This window comes from Oncorhynchus keta, chromosome 11 (assembly GCF_023373465.1).
Source record: "Oncorhynchus keta strain PuntledgeMale-10-30-2019 chromosome 11, Oket_V2, whole genome shotgun sequence".
Classification (NCBI taxonomy): domain Eukaryota; kingdom Metazoa; phylum Chordata; class Actinopteri; order Salmoniformes; family Salmonidae; genus Oncorhynchus; species Oncorhynchus keta.
In genome coordinates, this window is record NC_068431.1 from 6,583,236 (window position 1) to 6,611,143 (window position 27,908).

General features: G+C 47.2%; 2 protein-coding genes across 6 annotated transcripts in view; both read right to left on the bottom strand.

The window, feature by feature from the left end:
* Positions 1 to 530: 530 nt before the first annotated feature.
* On the bottom strand, positions 531 to 27,235 carry LOC127933039 (myotubularin-related protein 4-like). Its single transcript, XM_052529315.1, has 4 exons — positions 26,317 to 27,235; positions 25,043 to 25,153; positions 22,585 to 22,673; positions 531 to 4,340 (listed from the first exon to the last, which is right to left on the bottom strand). Exons 1-4 carry the CDS (start codon positions 27,088 to 27,090, stop codon positions 4,163 to 4,165), a joined length of 1,152 nt encoding a protein of 383 aa, XP_052385275.1. The 5' UTR covers positions 27,091 to 27,235; the 3' UTR covers positions 531 to 4,162.
* Positions 27,182 to 27,908, bottom strand: part of LOC118382693 (myotubularin-related protein 4-like) — a 125,222-nt gene continuing 124,495 nt past the window's right edge. For all 5 annotated transcript variants that reach the window (XM_052529310.1, XM_052529307.1, XM_052529308.1 and 2 more), the window contains one exon: positions 27,182 to 27,893. In XM_052529310.1, the coding sequence (XP_052385270.1) occupies positions 27,182 to 27,893 (712 nt within the window). The remainder of the gene's footprint in view (positions 27,894 to 27,908) is intronic.

Consider the following 27,908-nt stretch of genomic DNA (forward strand, 5'->3'; position numbering starts at 1 on the left):
TGGAAGAAAAATAAGATCAACAGCTCATGATGGCTATGCATGATCATGTCCTTGATATCGTAACCTTAAGAGCAGGGAAGGGTAACTTCGATATTGGAGAGTCCGCAGCCGGTCGCAGGTCTGCGTTTTGCCATAGGGTGGAATAAAATTGGACTATTCTACCTAACAAGTTGAAATTGAGCCTGCTTTTGGGGGGGACGGCATTGCAGGAGATCTCCAATCCACCTGCTCTACTTCCTGGGTTGGCATGTGGAGGGAAGAGTGTTGGGGGGGGGGTGGTCTCAGTGTGATTGGTGTACAGCCAAGCTTCCTGTCCTGTGATTGGTGTACAGCCAAGCTTCCTGTCCTGGATAGGTAAGGGGGACAGGTTTTACTGGTCTGAACTCAAAAGCCTGTTATGTGCATGATTGATTATTCTTTGTTGAAAACCCCCAAAAGGCCCAAACGTGCCCTGAGAAGCTTTGAAGAAAAGAAACCAGTTCATGGTTGCACAATATTACATAAAACACAGAATGAAGATGACACACATCCACGATATAGATAATATTTGTTTATTTTAACCAATAGGATCTCTTTTACAGTGCATTTGTTTTCTTTACACAAGTATTTGCTAAGTGACAGGTTTTAGCCACTAGTAACTGAATCAGATAACTATATATTACATTACATTGCATATCTGGGTTCCACCACTTCCTCGTTCAGATTTTGCCATCAACAACCCCGCGTGAAAGCCCCCCCCCCCAAAAAAAAACCTCAAACAATGTTATTGGGCAATGGGTAACCGTGACAACCGTACAGGCTCACCGTCTCATTTAAATCTTCAGTTCATACATTTATTAACAAATCATCTCCTTTACCTCTTCATCTAACGTTCGACTCTTTACATATTTTTTTTTTTTAAAGCAGCTACCATTAAAGCAACAAACCAAGTACTGGCCAGTTCGGTTAGTGACCCTGCTGTCGTCTCCATGAGAAATAAAAATACAATATGGCACTTCTGTCTCAAGGAACAGAAAACAAAAAAAAAACTGACCAATTTGACAGAAACAAAATAACAGTCCTTTTTATATATTTTTTTTTGGGGCCATAAAAGGACAATTTCTAGGATCCACAACCAAACTCTAGCATGGCGTCCGAACTGAAGTTCCACTTCCGTTAGGTAACATGGTAAACTCGGTTTAGATACAAGGCCAAACTCCCCCCTACGGTACAGGAAGAAAATACAATTTAAAAAAAGGAAATTCATAGCACTTTAGTACTTTCTCCACTTATTTTAAGTGCCAGGCATTGACATTCTTGGACAGGAACCTGGTTGATTTAAAGAGGAAGTCTGAAACAGTTACAGCAGAACTATGTTACTGTACATCAACATCAAGCCTCTCTCGCATCAGTGTAGAAGTATAAACTCCGTTATTCAAACCCCCTCCTTCCCCATCTATGAACGACCACCAAGTCCAGGGTGACCTTGGATTCATGGCAAACAGTTTTGTCTTGTCTGGTTGCTTTAGCAGATTCATTAAAATGTTTCTTTTGAAGAGACTCGTCCGATCAGATGACAATTCTAGATCTGATCTTAATTAACCTTCGTCCACACAGATAGTGGGATTACCTCAGATTCTCTAAACGTTGTCAGGGCTACACATGACAAAGACAGAACCACATTAACTGTGCATATAATTGTATTTATTTTATTTTATTTTTTAAATCTATTTTATTTTTTATTTTAAATAAACCTCACAGGAATGAACAAGTACACAACCGACCTAATGAACATAAAGACATCATCATCATCATCATCATCATCAGGCTTCCAGTTACTTTAAGACTTGTCCATTTAATTTCAAACACTTTACATTCAACCCCCCCCACAATAAAAGATACGACTGCAAGTGAACAGAACATTTTTTTTCTCTCTCCTCCCTTCCACTCGAGTTTGGTCTCAAATGTTTTGTAGTGCGCAAAATAATACAAACATTTTTTTGACTTTTAGATAATGTAGCAGCATTTTGCTTTTTAAAGTTGTCGTAAGTCACCAGTAGAACAGGTAAAGGCGTTGGAATGCCCCACACCAAGGAGGGCGAGAGATTGTCCTCTGAGGAGAGTAGGGGTGTGTGAGTGTGTGTGGGGTGCATCAGAGTGGCTTGTTGGTGTGTGACGGGTGCACTAGAGTGTGTGTGTGGGGTGGGGGGGGGGGGGCATCATAGAGTAGCTTGTTGGTGTGTGCCGGGTGCACTAGAGTGTGTGTGTGGGGGGGGACATCATAGAGTAGCTTGTTGGTGTGTGCCGAGTGCACTAGAGTGTGTGTGTGTGTGGGGGGGGTTGAGGTGATGGAACATCTCCCAGTAGGTTACAGGTGCCCCAGGACAGGGTAGGACAGGACAGGGTAGGACAGGGCAGGACAGGACAGGGCAGGACAGGGTAGGACAGGGCAGGACAGGGCAGGGCAGGGCAGGGAAAGGCAGGGCAGGACAGGGAAGGGCAGGGAAAGGCAGGGCAGGACAGGGAAGGGCAGGACAGGGCAGGGAAGGGCAGGGAAAGGCAGGGCAGGACAGGGCAGGACAGGGCAGGGCAGGGCAGGGAAAGGCAGGGCAGGACAGGGAAGGGCAGGGAAAGGCAGGGCAGGACAGGGAAGGGCAGGACAGGGCAGGGAAGGGCAGGGAAAGGCAGGGCAGGACAGGGCAGGGCAGGGCAGGGCAGGGCAGGACAGGGAAAGGCAGGGCAGGACAGGGCAGGGAAGGGCAGGGAAAGGCAGGGCAGGACAGGGCAGGGAAGGGCAGGACAGGGCAGGGCAGGGCATGACAGGGCAGGACAGGGAAAGGCAGGGCAGGGCATGACAGGACAGGGCAGGGCAGGTGAAGACAGGACAAGGCAGGACAGGGCAGGGCAGGTGAGGACGGGACAGGGCAGGACAGGGAAAGGCAGGGCAGGACAGGGCAGGGCAGGGCAGGGCAGGGCAGGTGAAGACAGGACAAGGCATGACAGGGCAGGGCAGGTGAGGACGGGACAGGGCAGGTGAAGACAGGACAGGGCAGGACAGGGAAGGGCAGGTGAGGACGGGACAGGGCAGGACAGGGAAGGGCAGGTGAGGACGGGACAGGACAGGGCAGGACAGGGCAGGACAGGGAAAGGCAGGGCAGGACAGGGAAAGGCAGGGCAGGACAGGGCAGGGCAGGGCAGGGCAGGTGAGGACAGGACAGGACAGGGCAGGACAGGGCAGGGCAGGACAGGGAAAGGCAGGGCAGGGCAGGACAGGACAGGACAGGTGAGGACAGGACAGGGCAGGACAGGACAGGGAAAGGCAGGGCAGGACAGGGCAGGACAGGGCAGGTGAGGACAGGGCAGGTGAGGACAGGACAGGACAGGGCAGGACAGGGCAGGACAGGGAAAGGCAGGGCAGGTGAGGACAGGACAGGGCAGGGCAGGGCAGGGCAGGGCAGGGCAGGGCAGGGCAGGGCAGGACAGGGCAGGGCAGGTGAGGACAGGACAGGGCAGGACAGGACAGGGAAAGGCAGGGCAGGGCAGGACAGGGCAGGGCAGGGCAGGACAGGGAAAGGCAGGGCAGGTGAGGACAGGACAGGGCAGGGCAGGGCAGGGCAGGGCAGGACAGGGCAGGGCAGGACAGGTGAGGGCAGGACAGGGCAGGTGAGGGCAGGACAGGACAGGGCACTGAAGCCTTCCTTCCAAGCTGTATGTGTTTGACCAAAAGGGGTTAAACTCAGTGGGAGAACATCTGCTCCTCTTCCTCCTACATCTGCTCCTCTTCCTCCTACATTTCATTCACTACCATCCCCTCTTCTACTCCACTCAGTATCTCATCCCCCCCTTCTACTCCAGTCAGTCTCTAATCCCCTCTTCTACTCCACTCAGTATCTCATCCCCTCTTCTACTCCAGTCAGTGTCTCTCATCCCCAGCAGTCAATGGCCTCTCTCCATTCTCAAGCTTTGCCTCCCTCCCACAGAGCAACAAGTCCTTCTCACCCCCCCCCCAGCCAAGCCCAGACCATGTTAGGGTCGTGGGAATGGGGCACTTGGCTCATATCTGTCCAAAGCTGACCTAAGATGGTGCTGATCCAGGTCCTAACTGAACCGAGCCAAGCCAGGCCAGACTGAGCCATTCAGTAAAGGGCTCTCTCCCTCTCCCTCTCTCTCTCTCTCTGGTCTCTCAGCTGGAGGCTGTGGCGATGGGCTTCTTGAGCTGCTGGCTGCAGATCTCTCTGTTCCTAGCCTCCAGCAGCAGGTCACAGCAGACGTTACACACCAACACAGGGTCATACAGCTGCTGGTCTGGGATGGGCAGCTTCAGGTGGCAGCAGTCTTTACAGAACACATTGCCACAGTTCCTGAGGAGGACAGAGTGAGAGGACAGAGTGAGAGGACAGAGTGAGAGGACAGAGTGGGAGGACAGAGTGGGAGGACAGAGTGGGAGGACAGAGTGAGAGGACAGAGTGAGAGGACAGAGTGAGAGGACAGAGTGAGAGGACAGAGTGAGAGGACAGAGTGGGAGGACAGAGTGGGAGGACAGAGTGGGAGGACAGAGTGAGAGGACAGAGTGAGAGGACAGAGTGAGAGGACAGAGTGAGAGGACAGAGTGAGAGGACAGAGTGAGAGGACAGAGTGAGAGGACAGAGTGAGAGGACAGAGTGAGAGGACAGAGTGAGAGGACAGAGTGAGAGGACAGAGTCAACCAGATTCACATTTCAGTCATTTAACAGACTCTCTTATCCAGAGACACTTAGAGTAGTGAGTCATTTAACAGACTCTCTGATCCAGAGCCACTACAGTAGTGAGTCATTTAACAGACTCTCTTATCCAGAGACACTACAGTAGTGAGTCATTTAACAGACTCTCTTATCCAGAGACACTACAGTAGTGAGTCATTTAGCAGACTGATCCAGAGACACTACAGTAGTGAGTCATTTAACAGACTCTCTTATCCAGAAACACTACAGTAGTGAGTCATTTAACAGACTCTCTTATCCAGAGACACTACAGTAGTGAGTCATTTAACAGACTCTCTTATCCAGAGACACTACAGTAGTGAGTCATTTAACAGACTCTCTTATCCAGAAACACTACAGTAGTGAGTCATTTAACAGACTCTCTTATCCAGAGACACTACAGTAGTGAGTCATTTAACAGACTCTCTTATCCAGAGACACTACAGTAGTGAGTCATTTAACAGACTCTCTTATCCAGAGACACTTAGAGTAGTGAGTCATTTAACAGACTCTCTGATCCAGAGCCACTACAGTACTGAGTCATTTAGCAGATGCTCCTTATCCAGAGAGTACATTCAACTAAGGTCGGTAAAACAAACCCTAGAAAATATATACAGTGCCTTGCGAAAGTATTCGGCCCCCTTGAACTTTGCGACCTTTTGCCACATTTCAGGCTTCAAACATAAAGATATAAAACTGTATTTTTTTGTGAATAATTAACAACAAGTGGGACACAATCATGAAGTGGAACGACATTTATTGGATATTTCAAACTTTTTAACAAATCAAAAACGGAAAAATTGGGTGTGCAAAATTATTCAGCCCCCTTAAGTTAATACTTTGACGTCTTGTGACGGCCGGCCGCCCAACAACCTGCCCGCTCGACCTTATCCCCTCCTCTCTTCTCCAGACCATTTCCGGAGACCTTCTCCCTTACCTCACCTCGCTCATCAACTCATCCCTGACCGCTGGCTACGTCCCTTCCGTCTTCAAGAGAGCGAGAGTTGCACCCCTTCTGAAAAAACCTACACTCGATCCCTCTGATGTCAACAACTACAGACCAGTATCCCTTCTTTCTTTTCTCTCCAAAACTCTTGAACGTGCCGTCCTTGGCCAGCTCTCCCGCTATCTCTCTCAGAATGACCTTCTTGATCCAAATCAGTCAGGTTTCAAGACTAGTCATTCAACTGAGACTGCTCTTCTCTGTATCACGGAGGCGCTCCGCACTGCTAAAGCTAACTCTCTCTCCTCTGCTCTCATCCTTCTAGACCTATCGGCTGCCTTCGATACTGTGAACCATCAGATCCTCCTCTCCACCCTCTCCGAGTTGGGCATCTCCGGCGCGGCCCACGCTTGGTTGCGTCCTACCTGACAGGTCGCTCCTACCAGGTGGCGTGGCGAGAATCTGTCTCCTCACCACGCGCTCTCACCACTGGTGTCCCCCAGGGCTCTGTTCTAGGCCCTCTCCTATTCTCGCTATACACCAAGTCACTTGGCTCTGTCATAACCTCACATGGTCTCTCCTATCATTGCTATGCAGACGACACACAATTAATCTTCTCCTTTCCCCCTTCTGATGACCAGGTGGCGAATCGCATCTCTGCATGTCTGGCAGACATATCAGTGTGGATGACGGATCACCACCTCAAGCTGAACCTCGGCAAGACGGAGCTGCTCTTCCTCCCGGGAAGGACTGCCCGTTCCATGATCTCGCCATCACGGTTGACAACTCCATTGTGTCCTCCTCCCAGAGCGCTAAGAACCTTGGCGTGATCCTGGACAACACCCTGTCGTTCTCAACAAACATCAAGGCGGTGGCCCGTTCCTGTAGGTTCATGCTCTACAACATCCGCAGAGTACGACCCTGCCTCACACAGGAAGCGGCGCAGGTCCTAATCCAGGCACTTGTCATCTCCCGTCTGGATTACTGCAACTCGCTGTTGGCTGGGCTCCCTGCCTGTGCCATTAAACCCCTACAACTCATCCAGAACGCCGCAGCCCGTCTGGTGTTCAACCTTCCAAAGTTCTCTCACGTCACCCCGCTCCTCCGCTCTCTCCACTGGCTTCCAGTTGAAGCTCGCATCCGCTACAAGACCATGGTGCTTGCCTACGGAGCTGTGAGGGAACGGCACCTCAGTACCTCCAGGCTCTGATCAGGCCCTACACCCAAACAAGGGCACTGCGTTCATCCACCTCTGGCCTGCTCGCCTCCCTACCACTGAGGAAGTACAGTTCCCGCTCAGCCCAGTCAAAACTGTTCGCTGCTCTGGCTCCCCAATGGTGGAACACACTCCCTCACGACGCCAGGACAGCGGAGTCAATCACCACCTTCCGGAGACACCTGAAACCCCACCTCTTTAAGGAATACCTAGGATAGGATAAAGTAATCCTTCTCACCCCCTTAAAAGATTTAGATGCACTATTGTAAAGTGGCTGTTCCACTGGATGTCATAAGGTGAATGCACCAATTTGTAAGTCGCTCTGGATAAGAGCGTCTGCTAAATGACTTAAATGTAAATGTAAATGTAATGTAAATGTACTTTGTAGCGCCACCTTTTGCTGCGATTACAGCTGTAAGTCGCTTGGGGTATGTCTCTATCAGTTTTGCACATCGAGAGACTGAAATTTTGTTCCATTCCTACTTGCAAAACAGCTCGAGCTCAGTGAGGCTGGATGGAGAGCATTTGTGAACAGCAGTTTTCAGTTCTTTCCACAGATTCTCGATTGGATTCAGGTCTGGACTTTGACTTGGCCATTCTAACACCTGGATATGTTTATTTTTTAACCATTCCATTGTAGATTTTGCTTTATGTTTTGGATCATTTTCTTGTTGGAAGACAAATCTCCGTCCCAGTCTCAGGTCTTTTGCAGACTCCATCAGGTTTTCTTCCAGAATGGTCCTGTATTTGGCTCCATCCATCTTCCCATCAATTTTAACCATCTTCCCTGTCCCTGCTGAAGAAAAGCAGGCCCAAACCATGATGCTGCCACCACCATGTTTGACAGTGGGGATGGCGTGTTCAGGGTGATGAGCTGTGTTGCTTTTACGCCAAACATAACGTTTCGCATTGTTGCCAAAAAGTTCAATTTTTGTTTCATCTGACCAGAGCACCTTCTTCCACATGTTTGGTGTGTCTCCCAGGTGGCTTGTGGCAAACTTTAAACAACACTTTTTATGGATATCTTTAAGAAATTGCTTTCTTCTTGCCACTCTTCCATAAAGGCCAGATTTGTGCAATATACGACTGATTGTTGTCCTATGGACAGAGTCTCCCACCTCAGCTGTAGATCTCTGCAGTTCATCCAGAGTGATCATGGGCCTCTTGGCTGCATCTCTGATCAGTCTTCTCCTTGTATGAGCTGAAAGTTTAGAGGGACGGCCAGGTCTTGGTAGATTTGCAGTGGTCTGATACTCCTTCCATTTCAATATTATCACTTGCACAGTGCTCCTTGGGATGTTTAAAGCTTGGGAAATATTTTTGTATCCAAATCCGGCTTTAAACTTCTTCACAACAGTATCTCGGACCTGCCTGGTGTGTTCCTTGTTCTTCATGATGCTCTCTGCGTTTTTAACGGACCTCTGAGACTATCACAGTGCAGGTGCATTTATACGGAGACTTGATTACACACAGGTTGATTGTATTTATCATGATTGGTCATTTAGGTCAACATTGGATCATTCAGAGATCCTCACTGAACTTCTGGAGAGAGTTTGCTGCACTGAAAGTAAAGGGGCTGAATAATTTTGCACGCCCAATTTTTCAGTTTTTGATTTGTTAAACAAGTTTGAAATATCCAATAAATGTCGTTCCACTTCATGATTGTGTCCCACTTGTTGTTGATTCTTCACAAAAAAATACAGTTTTATATCTTTATGTTTGAAGCCTGAAATGTGGCAAAAGGTCGCAAAGTTCAAGGGGGCCGAATACTTTCGCAAGGCACTGTATATATCTATATTTTTAAACTTTTAGGCAAAACAAGAGCTGTCGTTTGTGCAGCTAAGTGCTTTTTAAAATCTCAAATTCCTAGTAGGTTCGGTATAATATCTGCTGAGCGTTGAAAGTATGGACTATGTTTAGTATCCTACACTTTACAGGAGCATACTTTTGATCTCTTATCCAGGGACATCTCTTATCCAGGGACATCTCTTATCTAGAGACATCTCTTATCCTATCCAGGGACATCTCTTATCTAGAGACATCTCTTATTCTATCCAGGGACATCTCTTATCCAGGGACATCTCTTATCCAGGGACATCTCTTATTCTATCCAGGGACATCTCTTATCTAGAGACATCTCTTATCCAGAGACATCTCTTATCCAGAGACATCTCTTATCCAGAGACATCTCTTATCTAGGGACATCTCTTATCCTATCTAGAAACATCTCTTATCTAGAGACATCTCTTATCTAGGGACATCTCTTATCCTATCTAGAGACATCTCTCATCCTATCTAGAGACATCTCTCATCTAGAGACATCTCTCATCTAGAGACATCTCTCATCTAGAGACATCTCTCATCTAGAGACATCTCTCATCTAGAGACATCTCTCATCTAGAGACATCTCTCATCTAGAGACATCTCTCATCTAGAGACATCTCTCATCTAGAGACATCTCTCATCCTATCTAGAGACATCTCTCATCTAGAGACATCTCTCATCTAGAGACATCTCTCATCTAGAGACATCTCTCATCTAGAGACATCTCTCATCTAGAGACATCTCTCATCTAGAGACATCTCTCATCTAGAGACATCTCTTATCCTAGAGACATCTAGAGACATCTCTCTCTCATCTAGAGACATCTCTCATCTAGAGACATCTCTCATCTAGAGACATCTCTCATCTAGAGACATCTCTCTAGGGACATATCCTATCTAGAGACATCTCTCATCTAGAGACATCTCTTATCCTATCTAGAGACATCTCTCATCTAGAGACATCTCTCATCTAGAGACATCTCTCTCATCTAGAGACATCTCTCATCTAGAGACATCTCTCATCTAGAGACATCTCTTATCTAGAGACATCTCTCATCTAGAGACATCTCTCATCTAGAGACATCTCTCATCTAGAGACATCTCTCATCTAGAGACATCTCTCATCTAGAGACATCTCTCATCTAGAGACATCTCTCATCTAGAGACATCTCTCATCCATCTCTCATCTAGAGACATCTCTCATCTAGAGACATCTCTCATCTAGAGACATCTCTCATCTAGAGACATCTCTTATCTAGAGACATCTCTCATCTAGGGACATCTCTCATCTAGAGACATCTCTCATCTAGAGACATCTCTCATCTAGAGACATCTCTCATCTAGAGACATCTCTCATCTAGAGACATCTCTCATCTAGAGACATCTCTCATCTAGAGACATCTCTCATCTAGAGACATCTCTCATCTAGGGACATCTCTCATCTAGACATCTCTCATCTAGAGACATCTCTCATCTAGAGACATAGAGACATCTCTCATCTAGAGACATCTCTCATCTAGAGACATCTCTCATATCTAGAGACATCTCTCATCTAGAGACATCTCTCATCTATCTAGGGACATCTCTCATCCTATCATCTAGAGACATCTCTCATCTAGGGACATCTCTCATCTAGAGACATCTCTCATCTAGAGACATCTCTCATCTAGAGACATCTCTCATCTAGAGACATCTCTCATCTAGAGACATCTCTCATCTAGAGACATCTCTCATCTAGGACATCTCTCATCTAGACATCTCTCATCTAGAGACATCTCTCATCTAGAGACATCTCTCATCTAGAGACATCTCTCATCTAGAGACATCTCTCATCTAGAGACATCTCTCATCTAGAGACATCTCTCATCTAGAGACATCTCTCATCTAGAGACATCTCTCATCTAGAGACATCTCTCATCTAGAGACATCTCTCATCTAGAGACATCTCTCATCTAGAGACATCTCTCATCTAGAGACATCTCTCATCTAGAGACATCTCTCATCCTATCTAGAGACATCTCTCATCCTATCTAGAGACATCTCTCATCTAGAGACATCTCTCATCTAGGGACATCTCTCATCTAGAGACATCTCTCATCTAGAGACATCTCTCATCTAGAGACATCTCTCATCTAGAGACATCTCTCATCTAGAGACATCTCTCATCTAGGGACATCTCTCATCTAGAGACATCTCTCATCTAGAGACATCTCTCATCTAGAGACATCTCTCATCTAGAGACATCTCTCATCTAGAGACATCTCTCATCCTATCTAGAGACATCTCTCATCTAGACATCTCTCATCTAGAGACATCTCTCATCTAGAGACATCTCTCATCTAGAGACATCTCTCATCTAGAGACATCTCTCATCTAGAGACATCTCTCATCTAGAGACATCTCTCATCTAGAGACATCTCTCATCTAGGGACATCTCTCATCTAGAGACATCTCTCATCCTATCTAGAGACATCTCTCATCTAGGGACATCTCTCATCTAGAGACATCTCTCATCTAGGGACATCTCTCATCTAGAGACATCTCTCATCTAGAGACATCTCTCATCTAGAGACATCTCTCATCTAGAGACATCTCTCATCTAGAGACATCTCTCATCTAGAGACATCTCTCATCTAGAGACATCTCTCATCTAGAGACATCTCTCATCTAGAGACATCTCTCATCTAGAGACATCTCTCATCTAGAGACATCTCTCATCTAGATCTCTCATCTAGACATCTCTCATCTAGAGACATCTCTCATCTAGAGACATCTCTCATCTAGAGACATCTCTCATCTAGAGACATCTCTCATCTATCTAGAGACATCTCTCATCTAGAGACATCTCTCATCTAGAGACATCTCTCATCTAGACATCTCTCATCTAGAGACATCTCTCATCTAGAGACATCTCTCATCTATCTAGAGACATCTCTCATCTAGAGACATCTCTCATCTAGAGACATCTCTCATCTAGAGACATCTCTCATCTAGACATCTCTCATCTAGACATCTCTCATCTAGAGACATCTCTCATCTAGAGACATCTCTCATCTAGAGACATCTCTCATCTAGAGACATCTCTCATCTAGAGACATCTCTCATCTAGAGACATCTCTCATCTAGAGACATCTCTCATCTAGAGACATCTCTCATCTAGAGACATCTCTCATCTAGAGACATCTCTCATCTAGGGACATCTCTCTCATCTAGAGACATCTCTCATCTAGAGACATCTCTCATCTAGAGACATCTCTCATCTAGAGACATCTCTCATCTAGAGACATCTCTCATCTAGAGACATCTCTCATCCTAGAGACATCTCTCATCTAGAGACATCTCTCATCTAGAGACATCTCTCACCTAGAGACATCTCTCATCTAGAGACATCTCTCATCTAGAGACATCTCTCATCTAGAGACATCTCTCATCTAGAGACATCTCTCTAGAGACATCTCATCTAGAGACATCTCTCATCTAGAGACATCTCTCATCTAGAGACATCTCTCATCTAGAGACATCTCTCATCTAGAGACATCTCTCATCTAGAGACATCTCTCATCTAGAGACATCTCTCATCTAGAGACATCTCTCATCTAGAGACATCTCTCATCTAGAGACATCTCTCATCCTATCTAGAGACATCTCTCATCTAGAGACATCTCTCATCTAGAGACATCTCTCATCTAGAGACATCTCTCATCCTATCTAGAGACATCTCTCATCTAGAGACATCTCTCATCTAGAGACATCTCTCATCTAGAGACATCTCTCATCTAGAGACATCTCTCATCTAGAGACATCTCTCATCTAGAGACATCTCTCATCTAGAGACATCTCTCATCTAGAGACATCTCTCATCTAGAGACATCTCTCATCTAGAGACATCTCTCATCTAGAGACATCTCTCATCTAGAGACATCTCTCATCCTATCTAGAGACATCTCTCATCTAGGGACATCTCTCATCTAGAGACATCTCTCATCCTATCTCTCATCTAGAGACATCTCTCATCTAGAGACATCTCTCTAGAGACATCTATCTAGAGACATCTCTCATCTAGAGACATCTCTCATCCTATCTCTCATCCTATCTAGAGACATCTCTCATCTAGAGACATCTCTCATCTAGAGACATCTCTCATCTAGAGACATCTCTCATCTAGAGACATCTCTCATCTAGAGACATCTCTCATCTAGAGACATCTCTCATCTAGAGACATCTCTCATCTAGACATCATCTCATCTAGAGACATCTCTCATCTAGAGACATCTCTCATCCTATCTAGACATCTCTTATCTAGAGACATCTCTCATCTAGAGACATCTCTCATCTAGAGACATCTCTCATCTAGAGACATCTCTCATCCTATCTAGAGACATCTCTCACCTAGAGACATCTCTCATCTAGAGACATCTCTCATCCTATCTAGAGACATCTCTAGAGACATCTAGAGACATCTCTCATCTAGAGACATCTCTCATCTAGAGACATCTCTCATCCTATCTAGAGACATCTCTCACCTAGAGACATCTCTCATCTAGGGACATCTCTCATCCTATCTAGAGACATCTCTCATCTAGAGACATCTCTCATCCTATCTAGAGACATCTCTCATCTAGAGACATCTCTCATCTAGGGACATCTCTCATCTAGAGACATCTCTCATCTAGAGACATCTCTCATCTAGAGACATCTCTCATCTAGAGACATCTCTCATCTAGAGACATCTCTCATCTAGACATCTCTCATCTAGACATCTCTCATCTAGAGACATCTCTCATCTAGAGACATCTCTCATCCTATCTAGAGACATCTCTCATCTAGAGACATCTCTCATCTAGAGACATCTCATCTAGACATCTCTCATCCTAGACATCTCTCATCTAGAGACATCTCTCATCTCTCACTAGAGACATCTCTCACCTAGAGACATCTCTCATCTAGAGACATCTCTCATCTAGAGACATCTCTCATCTAGAGACATCTCTCATCTAGAGACATCTCTCACCTAGAGACATCTCTCATCTAGAGACATCTCTCATCTAGAGACATCTCTCATCTAGAGACATCTCTCATCTTATCTAGAGACATCTCTCATCTTATCTAGAGACATCTCTCATCTAGAGACATCTCTCATCTAGAGACATCTCTCATCTAGAGACATCTCTCATCTAGAGACATCTCTTATCATCTCTCATCTAGAGACATCTCTCATCTAGAGACATCTCTCATCCTATCTAGAGGACATCTCTCATAGAGACATCTCATCTAGAGACATCTCTCTATCCTATCTAGAGACATCTCTCATCTAGAGACATCTCTCATCTAGAGACATCTCTCATCTAGAGACATCTCTTATCTAGAGACATCTCTCATCTAGAGACATCTCTCATCTAGAGACATCTCTCATCTAGAGAGACATCTCTCATCTAGAGACATCTCTCATCTAGAGACATCTCTCATCTAGAGACATCTCTCATCTAGAGACATCTCTCATTATCTAGAGACATCTCTTATCTAGAGACATCTCTCATCTAGAGACATCTCTCATCTAGAGACATCTCTCATCTAGAGACATCTCTCATCTAGAGACATCTCTCATCTAGAGACATCTCTTATCTAGAGACATCTCTCATCTAGAGACATCTCTCATCTAGAGACATCTCTCATCTAGACATCTCTCATCTAGACATCTCTCATCTAGAGACATATCTAGAGACATCTCTCATCTAGAGACATCTCTCATCTAGAGACATCTCTCATCTAGAGACATCTCTCATCTAGAGACATCTCTCATCTAGAGACATCTCTCATCTAGAGACATCTCTCATCTCTATCTATCTAGAGACATCTCTCATCTAGAGAGACATCTCTCATCTCTATCTAGAGACATCTCTCATCTAGAGACATCTCTCATCTAGAGACATCTCTCATCTAGAGACATCTCTCATCTAGAGACATCTCTTCTAGAGACATCTCTCATCTAGAGACATCTCTCATCTAGAGACATCTCTCATCTAGAGACATCTCTCATCTTCTCATCTAGAGACATCTCTCATCCTATCTAGAGACATCTCTCATCTAGAGACATCTCTCATCTAGAGACATCTCTCATCTAGAGACATCTCTCATCTAGAGACATCTCTCATCTAGAGACATCTCTCATCTAGAGACATCTCTCTATCTAGAGACATCTCTCATCTATCTATCTAGAGACATCTCTCATCCTATCTAGAGACATCTCTCATCTAGAGACATCTCTCATCTAGAGACATCTCTCAGACATCTCTCATCTAGAGACATCTCTCATCTAGAGACATCTCTCATCTAGAGACATCTCTCATCTAGGACATCTCTCATCTAGACATCTCTCATCCTATCTAGAGACATCTCTCATCTAGAGACATCTCTCATCTAGAGACATATCTAGAGACATCTCTCATCTAGAGACATCTCTCATCTAGGGACATCTCTCATCTAGAGACATCTCTCATCTAGAGACATCTCTCATCTAGAGACATCTCTCATCTAGAGACATCTCTCATCTAGAGACATCTCTCATCCTATCTAGAGACATCTCTCATCTAGAGACATCTCTCATCTAGAGACATCTCTCATCTAGAGACATCTCTCATCTAGAGACATCTCTCACCTAGAGACATCTCTCATCTAGAGACATCTCTCATCTAGAGACATCTCTCATCTAGAGACATCTCTCATCTAGAGACATCTCTCATCCTATCTAGAGACATCTCTCATCTAGAGACATCTCTCATCTAGGGACATCTCTCATCTAGGGACATCTCTCATCATCTCTCAGACATCTCTCATCACCTAGACATCTCTCATCTAGAGACATCTCTCATCTAGAGACATCTCTCTATCTATCTAGAGAGACATCTCTCATCTAGAGACATCTCTCATCTAGAGACATCTCTCATCTAGAGACATCTCTCATCTAGAGACATCTCTCATCTAGAGACATCTCTCATCTAGAGACATCTCTCATCTAGAGACATCTCTCATCTAGAGACATCTCTCATCTAGAGACTATCTAGAGACATCTCTCATCTAGAGACATCTCTCATCTAGAGACATCTCTCATCTATCTATCTAGAGACATCTCATCTCATCTAGAGACATCTCTCATCTAGAGACATCTCTCATCCTATCTAGAGACATCTCTCATCTAGAGAGACATCTCTCATCTAGAGACATCTCTCATCTAGAGACTATCTAGAGACATCTCTCATCTAGAGACATCTCTCATCTAGAGACATCTCTCATCTAGAGACATCTCTCATCCTATCTCTCATCTAGAGACATCTCTCATCTAGAGACATCTCTCATCTAGAGACATCTCTCATCTAGAGACATCTCTCATCTAGAGACATCTCTCATCTAGAGACATCTCTCATCTAGAGACATCTCTCATCTAGAGACATCTCTCATCCTATCTAGAGACATCTCTCATCTAGAGACATCTCTCATCTAGAGACATCTCTCTATCTCTCATCTAGAGACATCTCTCATCTAGAGACATCTCTCATCTAGAGACATCTCTCATCTAGAGACATCTCTCATCTAGAGACATCTCATCTATCTCTCATCTAGAGAGACATCTCTCATCCTATCTAGAGACATCTCTCATCTAGAGACATCTCTCATCCTATCTAGAGACATCTCTCATCTAGAGACATCTCTCATCTAGAGACATCTCTCATCTAGAGACATCTCTCATCTAGAGACATCTCTCATCCTATCTAGAGACATCTCTCATCTAGAGACATCTCTCATCTAGGGACATCTCTCATCTAGAGACATCTCTCATCTAGGGACATCTCTCATCTAGAGACATCTCTCATCTAGGGACATCTCTCATCTAGAGACATCTCTCATCTAGAGACATCTCTCATCTAGAGACATCTCTCATCTAGAGACATCTCTCATCTAGAGACATCTCTCATCTAGAGACATCTCTCATCTAGAGACATCTCTCATCTAGAGACATCTCTCACCTAGAGACATCTCTCACCTAGAGACATCTCTCATCTAGAGACATCTCTCATCTAGAGACATCTCTCATCTAGAGACATCTCTCATCTAGAGACATCTCTCATCTAGAGACATCTCTCATCTAGGGACATCTCTCATCCTATCTAGGGACATCTCTCATCTAGAGACATCTCTCATCTAGGGACATCTCTCATCTAGAGACATCTCTCATCTAGAGACATCTCTCATCTAGAGACATCTCTCATCTAGAGACATCTCTCATCTATCTAGAGACATCTCTCATCTAGAGACATCTCTCATCTAGGGACATCTCTCATCTAGAGACATCTCTCATCTAGAGACATCTCTCATCTAGAGACATCTCTCATCTAGAGACATCTCTCATCTAGAGACATCTCTCATCTAGAGACATCTCTCACCTAGAGACATCTCTCATCTAGAGACATCTAGAGACATCTCATCTAGAGACATCTCTCATCTAGAGACATCTCTCATCTAGAGACATCTCTCATCTAGGACATCTCTCATCTAGAGACATCTCTCATCTAGAGACATCTCTCATCTAGGGACATCTCTCATCTAGAGACATCTCTCATCTAGAGACATCTCTCATCTAGAGACATCTCTCATCTAGAGACATCTCTCATCTAGAGACATCTCTCATCTAGAGACATCTCTCATCTAGGGACATCTCTCATCTAGAGACATCTCTCATCTAGAGACATCTCTCATCTAGAGACATCTCTCATCTCATCTAGAGACATCTCTCATCTAGAGACATCTCTCATCTAGAGACATCTCTCATCTAGAGACATCTCTCATCTAGAGACATCTCTCATCTAGAGACATCTCTCATCTAGAGACATCTCTCATCTAGAGACATCTCTCATCTAGAGACATCTCTCATCTAGAGACATCTCTCACCTAGAGACATCTCTCATCTAGAGACATCTCTCATCTAGAGACATCTCTTATCCTATCTAGAGACATCTCTCATCCTATCTAGAGACATCTCTCATCCTATCTAGAGACATCTCTCATCCTATCTAGAGACATCTCTCATCTAGAGACATCTCTCATCTAGAGACATCTCTCATCTAGAGACATCTCTCATCTAGAGACATCTCTCATCTAGAGACATCTCTCATCTAGAGACATCTCTCATCTAGAGACATCTCTCATCTAGAGACATCTCTCATCCTATCTAGAGACATCTCTCATCTAGAGACATCTCTCATCTAGAGACATCTCTCATCTAGAGACATCTCTCATCTAGAGACATCTCTCATCTAGAGACATCTCTCATCTAGAGACATCTCTCATCTAGAGACATCTCTTATCTAGAGACATCTCTTATCTAGAGACATCTCTCATCATCTAGAGACATCTCTCATCTAGAGACATCTCATCTCATCTAGAGACATCTCTCATCTAGAGACATCTCTTATCTAGAGACATCTCTCATCTAGAGACATCTCTCATCTAGAGACATCTCTCATCTAGAGACATCTCTCATCTAGAGACATCTCTCATCCTATCTAGAGACATCTCTCATCTAGAGACATCTCTCATCTAGAGACATCTCTCATCCTATCTAGAGACATCTCTCATCTAGAGACATCTCTTATCTAGAGACATCTCTCATCTAGAGACATCTCTCATCCTATCTAGAGACATCTCTCATCTAGAGACATCTCATCAGAGACATCCTATCTAGAGACATCTCTCATCTAGAGACATCTCTCATCTAGAGACATCTCTCATCTAGAGACATCTCTCATCTAGAGACATCTCTCATCTAGAGACATCTCTCATCTAGAGACATCTCTCATCTAGAGACATCTCTCATCTAGAGACATCTCTCATCTAGAGACATCTCTCATCTAGAGACATCTCTCATCTAGAGACTATCTAGAGACATATCTCATCTAGAGACATCTCTCATCTAGAGACATCTCTCATCTAGAGACATCTCTCATCTAGAGACATCTCTCATCTAGAGACATCTCATCAGAGACATCTCATCTAGAGACATCTCTCATCTAGAGACATCTCATCTAGAGACATCTCTCATCTAGAGACATCTCTCATCCTATCTAGAGACATCTCTCATCTAGAGACATCTCTCATCTAGAGACATCTCTCATCTAGAGACATCTCTCACCTAGAGACATCTCTCATCTAGGACATCTCTCATCTAGAGACATCTCTCATCTAGAGACATCTCTCATCTAGAGACATCTCTCTCAGAGACATCTCTCATCTAGAGACATCTATCATCTAGAGACATCTCTCATCTAGGGACATCTCATCTATCTAGAGACATCTCTCATCTAGAGACATCTCTCATCTAGAGACATCTCTCATCTAGAGACATCTCTCATCTAGAGACATCTCTCATCTAGAGACATCTCTCATCCTATCTAGAGACATCTCTCATCTAGAGACATCTCTCATCTAGAGACATCTCTCATCTAGAGACATCTCTCATCTAGAGACATCTCTCATCTAGAGACATCTCTCATCTAGAGACATCTCTCATCTAGAGACATCTCTCATCTAGAGACATCTCTCATCTAGAGACATCTCTCATCTAGAGACATCTCTCATCTAGAGACATCTCTCATCTAGAGACATCTCTCATCTAGAGACATCTCTCATCTAGAGACATCTCTCATCTAGAGACATCTCTCATCCTATCTAGGGACATCTCTCATCTAGAGACATCTCTCATCTAGAGACATCTCTCATCCTATCTAGGACATCTCTCATCTAGAGACATCTCTCATCTAGAGACATCTCTCATCCTATCTAGGACATCTCTCATCTAGAGACATCTCTCATCTAGAGACATCTCTCATCCTATCTAGAGACATCTCTCATCTAGAGACATCTCTCATCTAGAGACATCTCTCAGAGACATCTCTAGAGACATCTCTCATCCTATCTAGAGACATCTCTCATCTAGAGACATCTCTCATCTAGAGACATCTCTCATCTAGAGACATCTCTCATCTAGAGACATCTCTCATCTAGAGACATCTCTCATCTAGAGACATCTCTCATCTAGAGACATCTCTCATCTAGAGACATCTCTCATCTAGAGACATCTCTCATCTAGAGACATCTCTCATCCTATCTAGAGACATCTCTCATCTAGAGACATCTCTCATCTAGAGACATCTCTCATCTAGAGACATCTCTCATCTAGAGACATCTCTCATCTAGAGACATCTCTCATCCTATCTAGAGACATCTCTCATCTAGGGACATCTCTATCCTATCTAGAGACATCTCTCATCTAGAGACATCTAGAGACATCTCTCTCTCATCTAGAGACATCTCTCATCTAGAGACATCTCTCATCTAGAGACATCTCTCATCCTATCTAGAGACATCTCTCATCTAGAGACATCTAGAGACTCATCTAGGGACATCTCTCATCTAGAGACATCTCTCATCTAGGACATCTCTCATCTAGAGACATCTAGAGACATCTCTCATCTAGGACATCTCTCTCATCTAGAGACATCTCTCATCTAGAGACATCTCTCTAGAGACATCTAGAGACATCTCTCATCTAGAGACATCTCTCACCTAGAGACATCTCTCATCTAGAGACATCTCTCATCTAGAGACATCTCTCATCTAGAGACATCTCTCATCTAGAGACATCTCTCACCTAGAGACATCTCTCATCTAGAGACATCTCTCATCTAGAGACATCTCATCTCATCTCTCATCTAGAGACATCTCTCATCTAGAGACATCTCTCATCTATCTAGAGACATCTCTCATCTAGAGACATCTCTCATCTAGGGACATCTCTCATCTAGAGACATCTCTCATCTAGGACATCTCTCATCTAGAGACATCTCTCATCTAGAGACATCTCTCATCTCTCATCTAGGACATCTCTCATCTAGAGACATCTCTCATCTAGGGACATCTCTCATCTAGAGACATCTCTCATCTAGAGACATCTCTCATCTAGAGACATCTCTCATCTAGAGACATCTCTCATCTAGAGACATCTCTCACCTAGAGACATCTCTCTCATCTAGAGACATCTCTCATCTATCTAGAGACATCTCTCATCTAGAGACATCTCTCACCTAGAGACATCTCTCACCTAGAGACATCTCTCATCTAGAGACATCTCTCATCTAGAGATCATCTCATCATCTAGAGACATCTCTCATCTAGAGACATCTCTCATCTAGAGACATCTCATCTAGAGACATCTAGAGACATCTCTCATCTAGGACATCTCATCTCATCTAGAGACATCTCTCATCTAGAGACATCTCTCATCTAGGACATCTCTCATCTAGAGACATCTCTCATCTAGAGACTCTCATCTAGAGACATCTCTCATCTAGAGACATCTCTCATCTAGAGACATCTCTCATCTAGAGACATCTCTCATCTAGAGACATCTCTCATCTAGAGACATCTCTCATCTAGGACATCTCTCATCTAGAGACATCTCTCATCTACATCTTTCATCTAGAGACATCTCTCATCTAGAGACATCTCTCATCTAGAGACATCTCTCATCTAGAGACATCTCTCATCTAGAGACATCTCATCTATCTCATCTAGAGACATCTCTCATCTAGAGACATCTCTCATCTAGAGACATCTCTCATCTAGAGACATCTCTCATCTCATCTAGGACATCTCTCATCTCATCTAGGGACATCTCTCATCTAGGGACATCTCTCATCTAGGGACATCTCTCATCTAGAGACATCTCTCATCTAGAGACATCTCTCATCTAGAGACATCTCTCATCTAGAGACATCTCTCATCTAGAGACATCTCTCACCTAGAGACATCTCTCATCTAGAGACATCTCTCATCTAGGGACATCTCTCATCTAGAGACATCTCTCATCTAGAGACATCTCTCATCTAGAGACATCTCTCATCTAGAGACATCTCTCATCTAGAGACATCTCTCATCTAGAGACATCTCATCATCTAGAGACATCTCTCATCTAGAGACATCTCTCACCTAGAGACATCTCTCATCTCATCTAGAGACATCTCTCATCTAGAGACATCTCTCATCTCATCTAGGACATCTCTCATCTAGAGACATCTCTCATCTAGAGACATCTCTCATCTAGGGACATCTCTCATCTAGAGACATCTCTCATCTAGAGACATCTCTCATCTAGAGACATCTCTCATCTAGAGACATCTCTCATCTAGAGACATCTCTCATCTAGGGACATCTCTCATCTAGAGACATCTCTCATCTAGAGACATCTCTCATCTAGAGACATCTCTCATCTAGAGACATCTCTCATCTCATCTAGAGACATCTCTCATCTAGAGACATCTCTCATCTCATCTAGAGACATCTCTCATCTCATCTAGAGACATCTCTCATCTAGAGACATCTCTCATCTAGAGACATCTCTCATCTCATCTAGGGACATCTCTCATCTAGGGACATCTCTCATCTAGAGACATCTCTCATCTAGGGACATCTCTCATCTAGAGACATCTCTCACCTAGAGACATCTCTCATCTAGAGACATCTCTCACCTAGAGACATCTCTCATCTAGAGACATCTCTCATCTAGAGACATCTCTCACCTAGAGACATCTCTCATCTAGAGACATCTCTCACCTAGAGACATCTCTCATCTAGAGACATCTCTCATCTAGAGACATCTCTCATCTAGAGACATCTCTCATCTAGAGACATCTCTCATCTAGAGACATCTCTCATCTAGAGACATCTCTCATCTAGAGACATCTCATCTAGGGACATCTCTCATCTAGAGACATCCCATCTAGGGACATCTCTCATCTAGGGACATCTCTACTTCTTGATTGACGCTTAACAAACCTGCAGTGATGACGTCTCTTGGCCATCCAGAATTCACAGTCACAGTTGAAACAATGAGAGGCCATGTGATCAGGCACCCACCTCGTGACCTCTTGGCACACACACACACACACACACACACACACACACATTAGAACAGTGTGCGGCAGATGGGTATCTGGGGCAGAAAGGTAAAAGGAGAGTGGGAGGGGCTGTAGTGTTCAATGTAGTATAAGGTTAGAGGTAGGGATTAGGTGTTGGGATTAGGGGGTTGGGGTTAGGTATTGGGGTTAGGGGGCTATGTGTTGGGATTAGGGAGTTGGGTGGTAGGGTGTTGGGATTAGGTGTTGGGGTTAGAGGGCTAGGTAATGGGTATTGGGATTAGGGGTTGGGTGTTAGGTATTGGGATTAGGGGGTTGGGTGTTGGGGTTAGGTATTGGGGTTAGGGGGTTGGGTGTTGGGGTTAGGTATTGGGGTTAGGGGGTTGGGTGTTGGGGTTAGGTATTGGGGTTAGGAGGCTAGGTGTTGGGATTAGGGGGTTGGGTATTGAGATTAGGGGGTTAGGATTAGGGTGTTGGGATTAGATGGTTAGGTGATAGGGTGTTGGGATTAGGTGTTGGGGTTAGGGGGCTAGGTGATGGGTATTGGGATTAGGGGGTTGGGTGTTGGGGTTAGGTATTGGGGTTAGGGGGCTAGGTGTTGGGATTAGGTATTGGGGCTAGGTGTTGGGATTAGGGGGCTAGGTGGAGGGGTTGGGTATTGGGGCTAGGTGTTGGGGTTAGGGGGTTGGGTGTTGGGGTTAGGTATTGGGGTTAGGAGGCTAGGTGTTGGGATTAGGGGGTTGGGTATTGGGATTAGGGGGTTAGGATTAGGGTGTTGGGATTAGATGGTTAGGTGGTAGGGTGTTGGGATTAGGTGTTGGGGTTAGGGGGCTAGGTAATGGGTATTGGGATTAGGGGGTTGGGGTTAGGTATTGGGGTTAGGGGGCTAGGTGTTGGGATTAGGTGTTGGGGTTAGGTATTGGGGCTAGGTATTGGGATTAGGGGGCTAGGTGGAGGGGTTGGGTATTGGGGCTAGGTGTTGGGGTTAGGGGGCAAGGTGTTGGGGTTACGTATTGGGGTTAGGGGGCTAGGTAGTGGGGTGTTGGGGTTTGATATTCGGATTAGGGGGCTAGGTGATGGGATTAGGGGGCTAGGTGGTGGTGTTGGGTATTGGGGCTAGGTAGTGGGGTTAGGGGGCTAGGTGGTGGGGTGTTGGGTTTAGGTATTGTGGTTAGGGGGTAGGTGTTGGGGTATTGGAGTTAGGTATTGGGGTATTGGGGTTAGGTATTGGGGTGGTGGGGTATTGGGGTTAGGTATTGGGGTGGTGGGGTATTGGGGTTAGGTATTGGGGTATTGGAGTTAGGGGGCTAGGTGGTGGGGTATTGGGATTAGGGGGCTAGGTGGTGGGGTATTGGGGTTAGGTGGTGGGGTATTGGGGTTAGGTGTTGGGGTATTGGGATTAGGGGGCTAGGTGGTGGGGTATTGGGGTTAGGTGTTGGGGTATTGGATTTAGGGGCTAGGTGGTGGGGTATTGGGGTTAGGTGTTGGGGTATTGGGGTTAGGGGCTAGGTGGTGGGGTTAGGGGCTAGATAGTGGTGGGTAATGGGATAGGGTATTGGGGTTAGGGGCTAGGTGTTGGGGTATTGGGGTTGTAGGGTATTGGGGTTAGGGGCTAGGTGGTGGGGTATTGGGGTTAGGTGGTGGGGTATTGGGGTGGTGGGGTATTGGGGTTAGGGGGCTAGGTGGTGGGGTATTGGAGTTAGGGGGCTAGGTGGTGGGGTATTGGGGTGGTGGGGTATTGGGGTGTTGGGGTATTGGGGCTAGGTGTTGGGGTTAGGGGGCTAGGTGATTGGGTATTGGGGTTAGGGGGCTAGGTGGTGGGGTATTGGGGTTAGGGGGTGGGGTATTGGGGTTAGGAGGCTAGGTAATGGGGTATTGGGGTATGGTAGTGGGTTTAGGGGGCTAGGTGGTGGGGTATTGGGTTTAGGGGGCTAGGTGATGGGGTATTGGGGTATGGTATCGTGGTGATGGGGTATTGGGGTATGGTATCGTGGTGGTGGGGTATTGTGGTATGGTATTGGGCTGGTGGGGTATTGGGGTATGGTATTGGGCTGGTGGGGTATTGGCATATGGTATTGGGCTGGTGGGGTATTGGGGTATGGTATTGGGCTGGTGGGGTATTGGGGTATGGTATTGGGCTGGTGGGGTATTGGGGTATGGTATCGTGGTGGTGGGGTATTGGGGTATGGTATTGGGCTGGTGGGGTATTGGGGTATGGTATTGGGCTGGTGGGGTATTGGGGTATGGTATTGGGCTGGTAGGGTATTGGGGTATGGTATTGGGCTGGTGGGGTATTGGGCTGGTGGGGTATTGGGGTATGGTTATATATAAGAAGCAGTAGAGAGAGAAACCTGCAGTAGACTATGAGGAACGCTGACCTCTGTGTCCTTCTGCTCCACTCTGTCCCAGCTGCCCTCTGAGAAACGGTCCTCGCTGTGGTCTGACAGACTGTCCTCCTCATCACTGTCGTCTGACTCACGCAGACAAGTCTGGAGACGGAGAGGACACAGGTCAACATGAGAGGGAGGGTGACGAGACGAGAGGGCGGGAGGGAGGGTGACGAGACGAGAGGGCGGGAGGGAGGGTGACGAGACGAGAGGGAGGGAGGGTGACGAGAGGGAGGGAGGGAGGGTGACGAGAGGGAGGGAGGGAGGGTGACGAGACGAGAGGGAGGGAGGGTGAAGAGACGAGAGGGAGGGAGGGTGACGAGAGGGAGGGAGGGTGACGAGAGGGAGGGAGGGAGACGAGAGGGGAGGGAGGGAGACGAGAGGGAGGGAGGGAGACGAGAGGGAGGGAGGGAGGGAGACGTGGCGAGAGGGAGGGTGGGTGGCGAGAGGGAGGGAGGGAGACGAGAGGGAGGGTGGGTGGCGAGAGGGAGGGAGGGAGACGAGAGGGAGGGAGGGAGGGAGACGAGAGGGAGGGAGGGAGGGAGGGAGACGAGAGGGAGGGAGGGTGACGAGAGGGAGGGAGGGTGACGAGAGGGAGGGAGGGTGACGAGAGGGAGGGAGGGTGACGAGAGGGAGGGAGGGAGACGAGAGGGAGGGAGGGAGACGAGAGGGAGGGAGGGAGACGAGAGGGAGGGAGGGAGGGAGACGTGGCGAGAGGGAGGGTGGGTGGCGAGAGGGAGGGAGGGAGACGAGAGGGAGGGAGGGTGGCGGGAGGGAGGGAGGGAGAGGAGAGGGAGGGAGGGAGGGAGACGAGAGGGAGGGAGGGAGGGAGGGAGACGAGAGGGAGGGAGGGAGACGAGAGGGAGGGAGACGAGAGGGAGGGAGGGAGGGAGACGAGAGAGAGGGAGACGATAGGGAGAGAGGGAGGGAGGGAGGGCGCGAGGGAGGGAGGGAGACGATAGGGAGGGAGGGAGGGAGGGAGGGAGGGAGGGAGACGAGAGGGAGGGAGGGAGACGAGAGGGAGGGAGGGAGACGAGAGGGAGGGAGAGAGACGTGGCGAGAGGGAGGAGATGATAGGGAGGGAGGGAGGGAGGGAGGGAGACGAGAGGGAGGGAGAGAGACGTGGCGAGAGGGAGGGAGATGATAGGGAGGGAGGGAGGGAGACGTGGCGAGTATAATTATGAAGTATTTAGTAATGACCTACATGCATATCCTTTCACAACACAGTGATAACACATTGAGGTACTGTTCAAGTAGCTACTCACAATGTCGTCCTCGTAGTCGACGTCTGGCTCGGAAGGCGGCGTGCTGTACTGTTTCCTCTCCAGCCTCATCTGCAGCTGGCGCACCTGGCTTCTCAGCACCTCCACTTCCTGTTTATACCCCGCCTCCATCTGCCTGAGGCGCTGCTGCACGGCGTCCACAGGTACCGGCAGACCATCATCATCCAGGTAGGCCGGGTGGGGCTGGGGGGAGGCTGAGGAGCAAGGGGAGGTTGGGAGGAGTTGGCAGGTTGAAAAGGTTGGGGGTGAGCTGGTGGTGGTTGGGCCCATGATGGCAGCGTAGCCCGAGCTGCTTCTGACTGCAGAGAGCCAGCTGGACCCTGACTTGACAGGGCTGGAGCCGACTGGGGCTGGAGCCGAGGAGCGAACCTCCCTCTCCCTTCGGCCGTACTGCCAACCCCCGTTAGGCACGGCCATGCCCTGGGTGCGCAGTAGCTTGCCAGCCAGGCGTCGGCTCTGGTAGGCCGTGGGCTGGAGGGCACGACAGAAGCCTGACGAGAGGTTGGCTGAGAGGCCAGAGTGGCTGGCCGCAGTGCTGCAGGCAGACTGGACCATGCCCTGGACACTGTCCCAGTGAGAGCCCAGCAGAGACAGCTCCTCACTGACACGCAGTTGGTTCTGGGAGACCGGGCGTCGCAATGCCACAGCCTGGCTGTTGTCAACAGGGGGCACTGTGGAGGCGGAGGATGCTGCTGCTTTTGATGTTGGGACTGCTACCACACACTCTCTCAGAGGCACTAAGTTTCTACCACTCATACTCTCGGTCCTCTTCCCCTCTCTCTCCTCTCCCTGGGTCTCGGGTAAGGCCCATTCTGTGGCTTTGGGCTGGCCTAGACTTTCTCTGATTCTAGGGGGGCAGTGTTGGTGGGACCTCTGCTTCGTCCGTGATCGTCTCGGTGGAGTTCTCCATGGCCGTAGGGAACGTGGGAACTAGCTGCTCGAGTGCCAGCAGCTCTGCAGAAGCGGAGGGGGCGTTCTGGAGGCCGTTGGGGATAGGCCCGTTCAGAACGGCTGCCGGTAGCGGGCCCTTCCAGGCAGGTGGTGATGGTATGTAGGCGGGACGGGTAGTGACTGAGGCAGTCCTGGAGTGACTGTCAGCCGTCTGATGTGGCTGTCGAGGGGGAGGAACTGGGGGGTTAGTGGTCTGGGAGAGGGCCTGGTGGAGGAGGGGTGTGAGCAGGGGGAGAGGGGGGAAGTGGGGGTTGCCCTGCTCCAGAGCGATGGGGGGGAGGGGCTGGGTGGTGAGACAGATCTCCTCTCTCATCTCCGCCTCCTCGAAGCCCTCTTCCCTCTGCTCCATCTCCACGGGTGTGGTAGGAGGAGTCTGAGTGACAGGCTCCACCTCCGAGTCGTCGCTTTCCAATCCCGTGTCAGGGCTGACGTCCTCGGGGCTGTCGGGTGCGGCCCCTCCTCCTACAGAAGACATAGGCTCCAGGCCATGGGCAGTACGGCCCTCCTGACAGTGCTTGTTGAGGTTGGGGTCGCTGGAGGTGCGGGTGAGGGCCACTCCGTTCTCAAAGGCAGACACCAGGTTGTCCATGGAGCGAGTCTTAGGAAGCCTGCACAGAGGGGTA

Excerpts from the sequence above, each read along its gene's own strand:
- LOC127933039 (XM_052529315.1), bottom strand. The coding sequence starts at position 27,090 with ATGAGTGGTAGAAACTTAGTGCCTCTGAGAGAGTGTGTGGTAGCAGTC. Across the intron at positions 25,154-26,316 it reads TCGACTACGAGGACGACATT|ACTTGTCTGCGTGAGTCAGA; the intron begins GTGAGTAGCTAC and ends CTCCGTCTCCAG. Across the intron at positions 22,674-25,042 it reads TGGAGCAGAAGGACACAGAG|GTCACGAGGTGGGTGCCTGA; the intron begins GTCAGCGTTCCT and ends GTGTGCCAAGAG.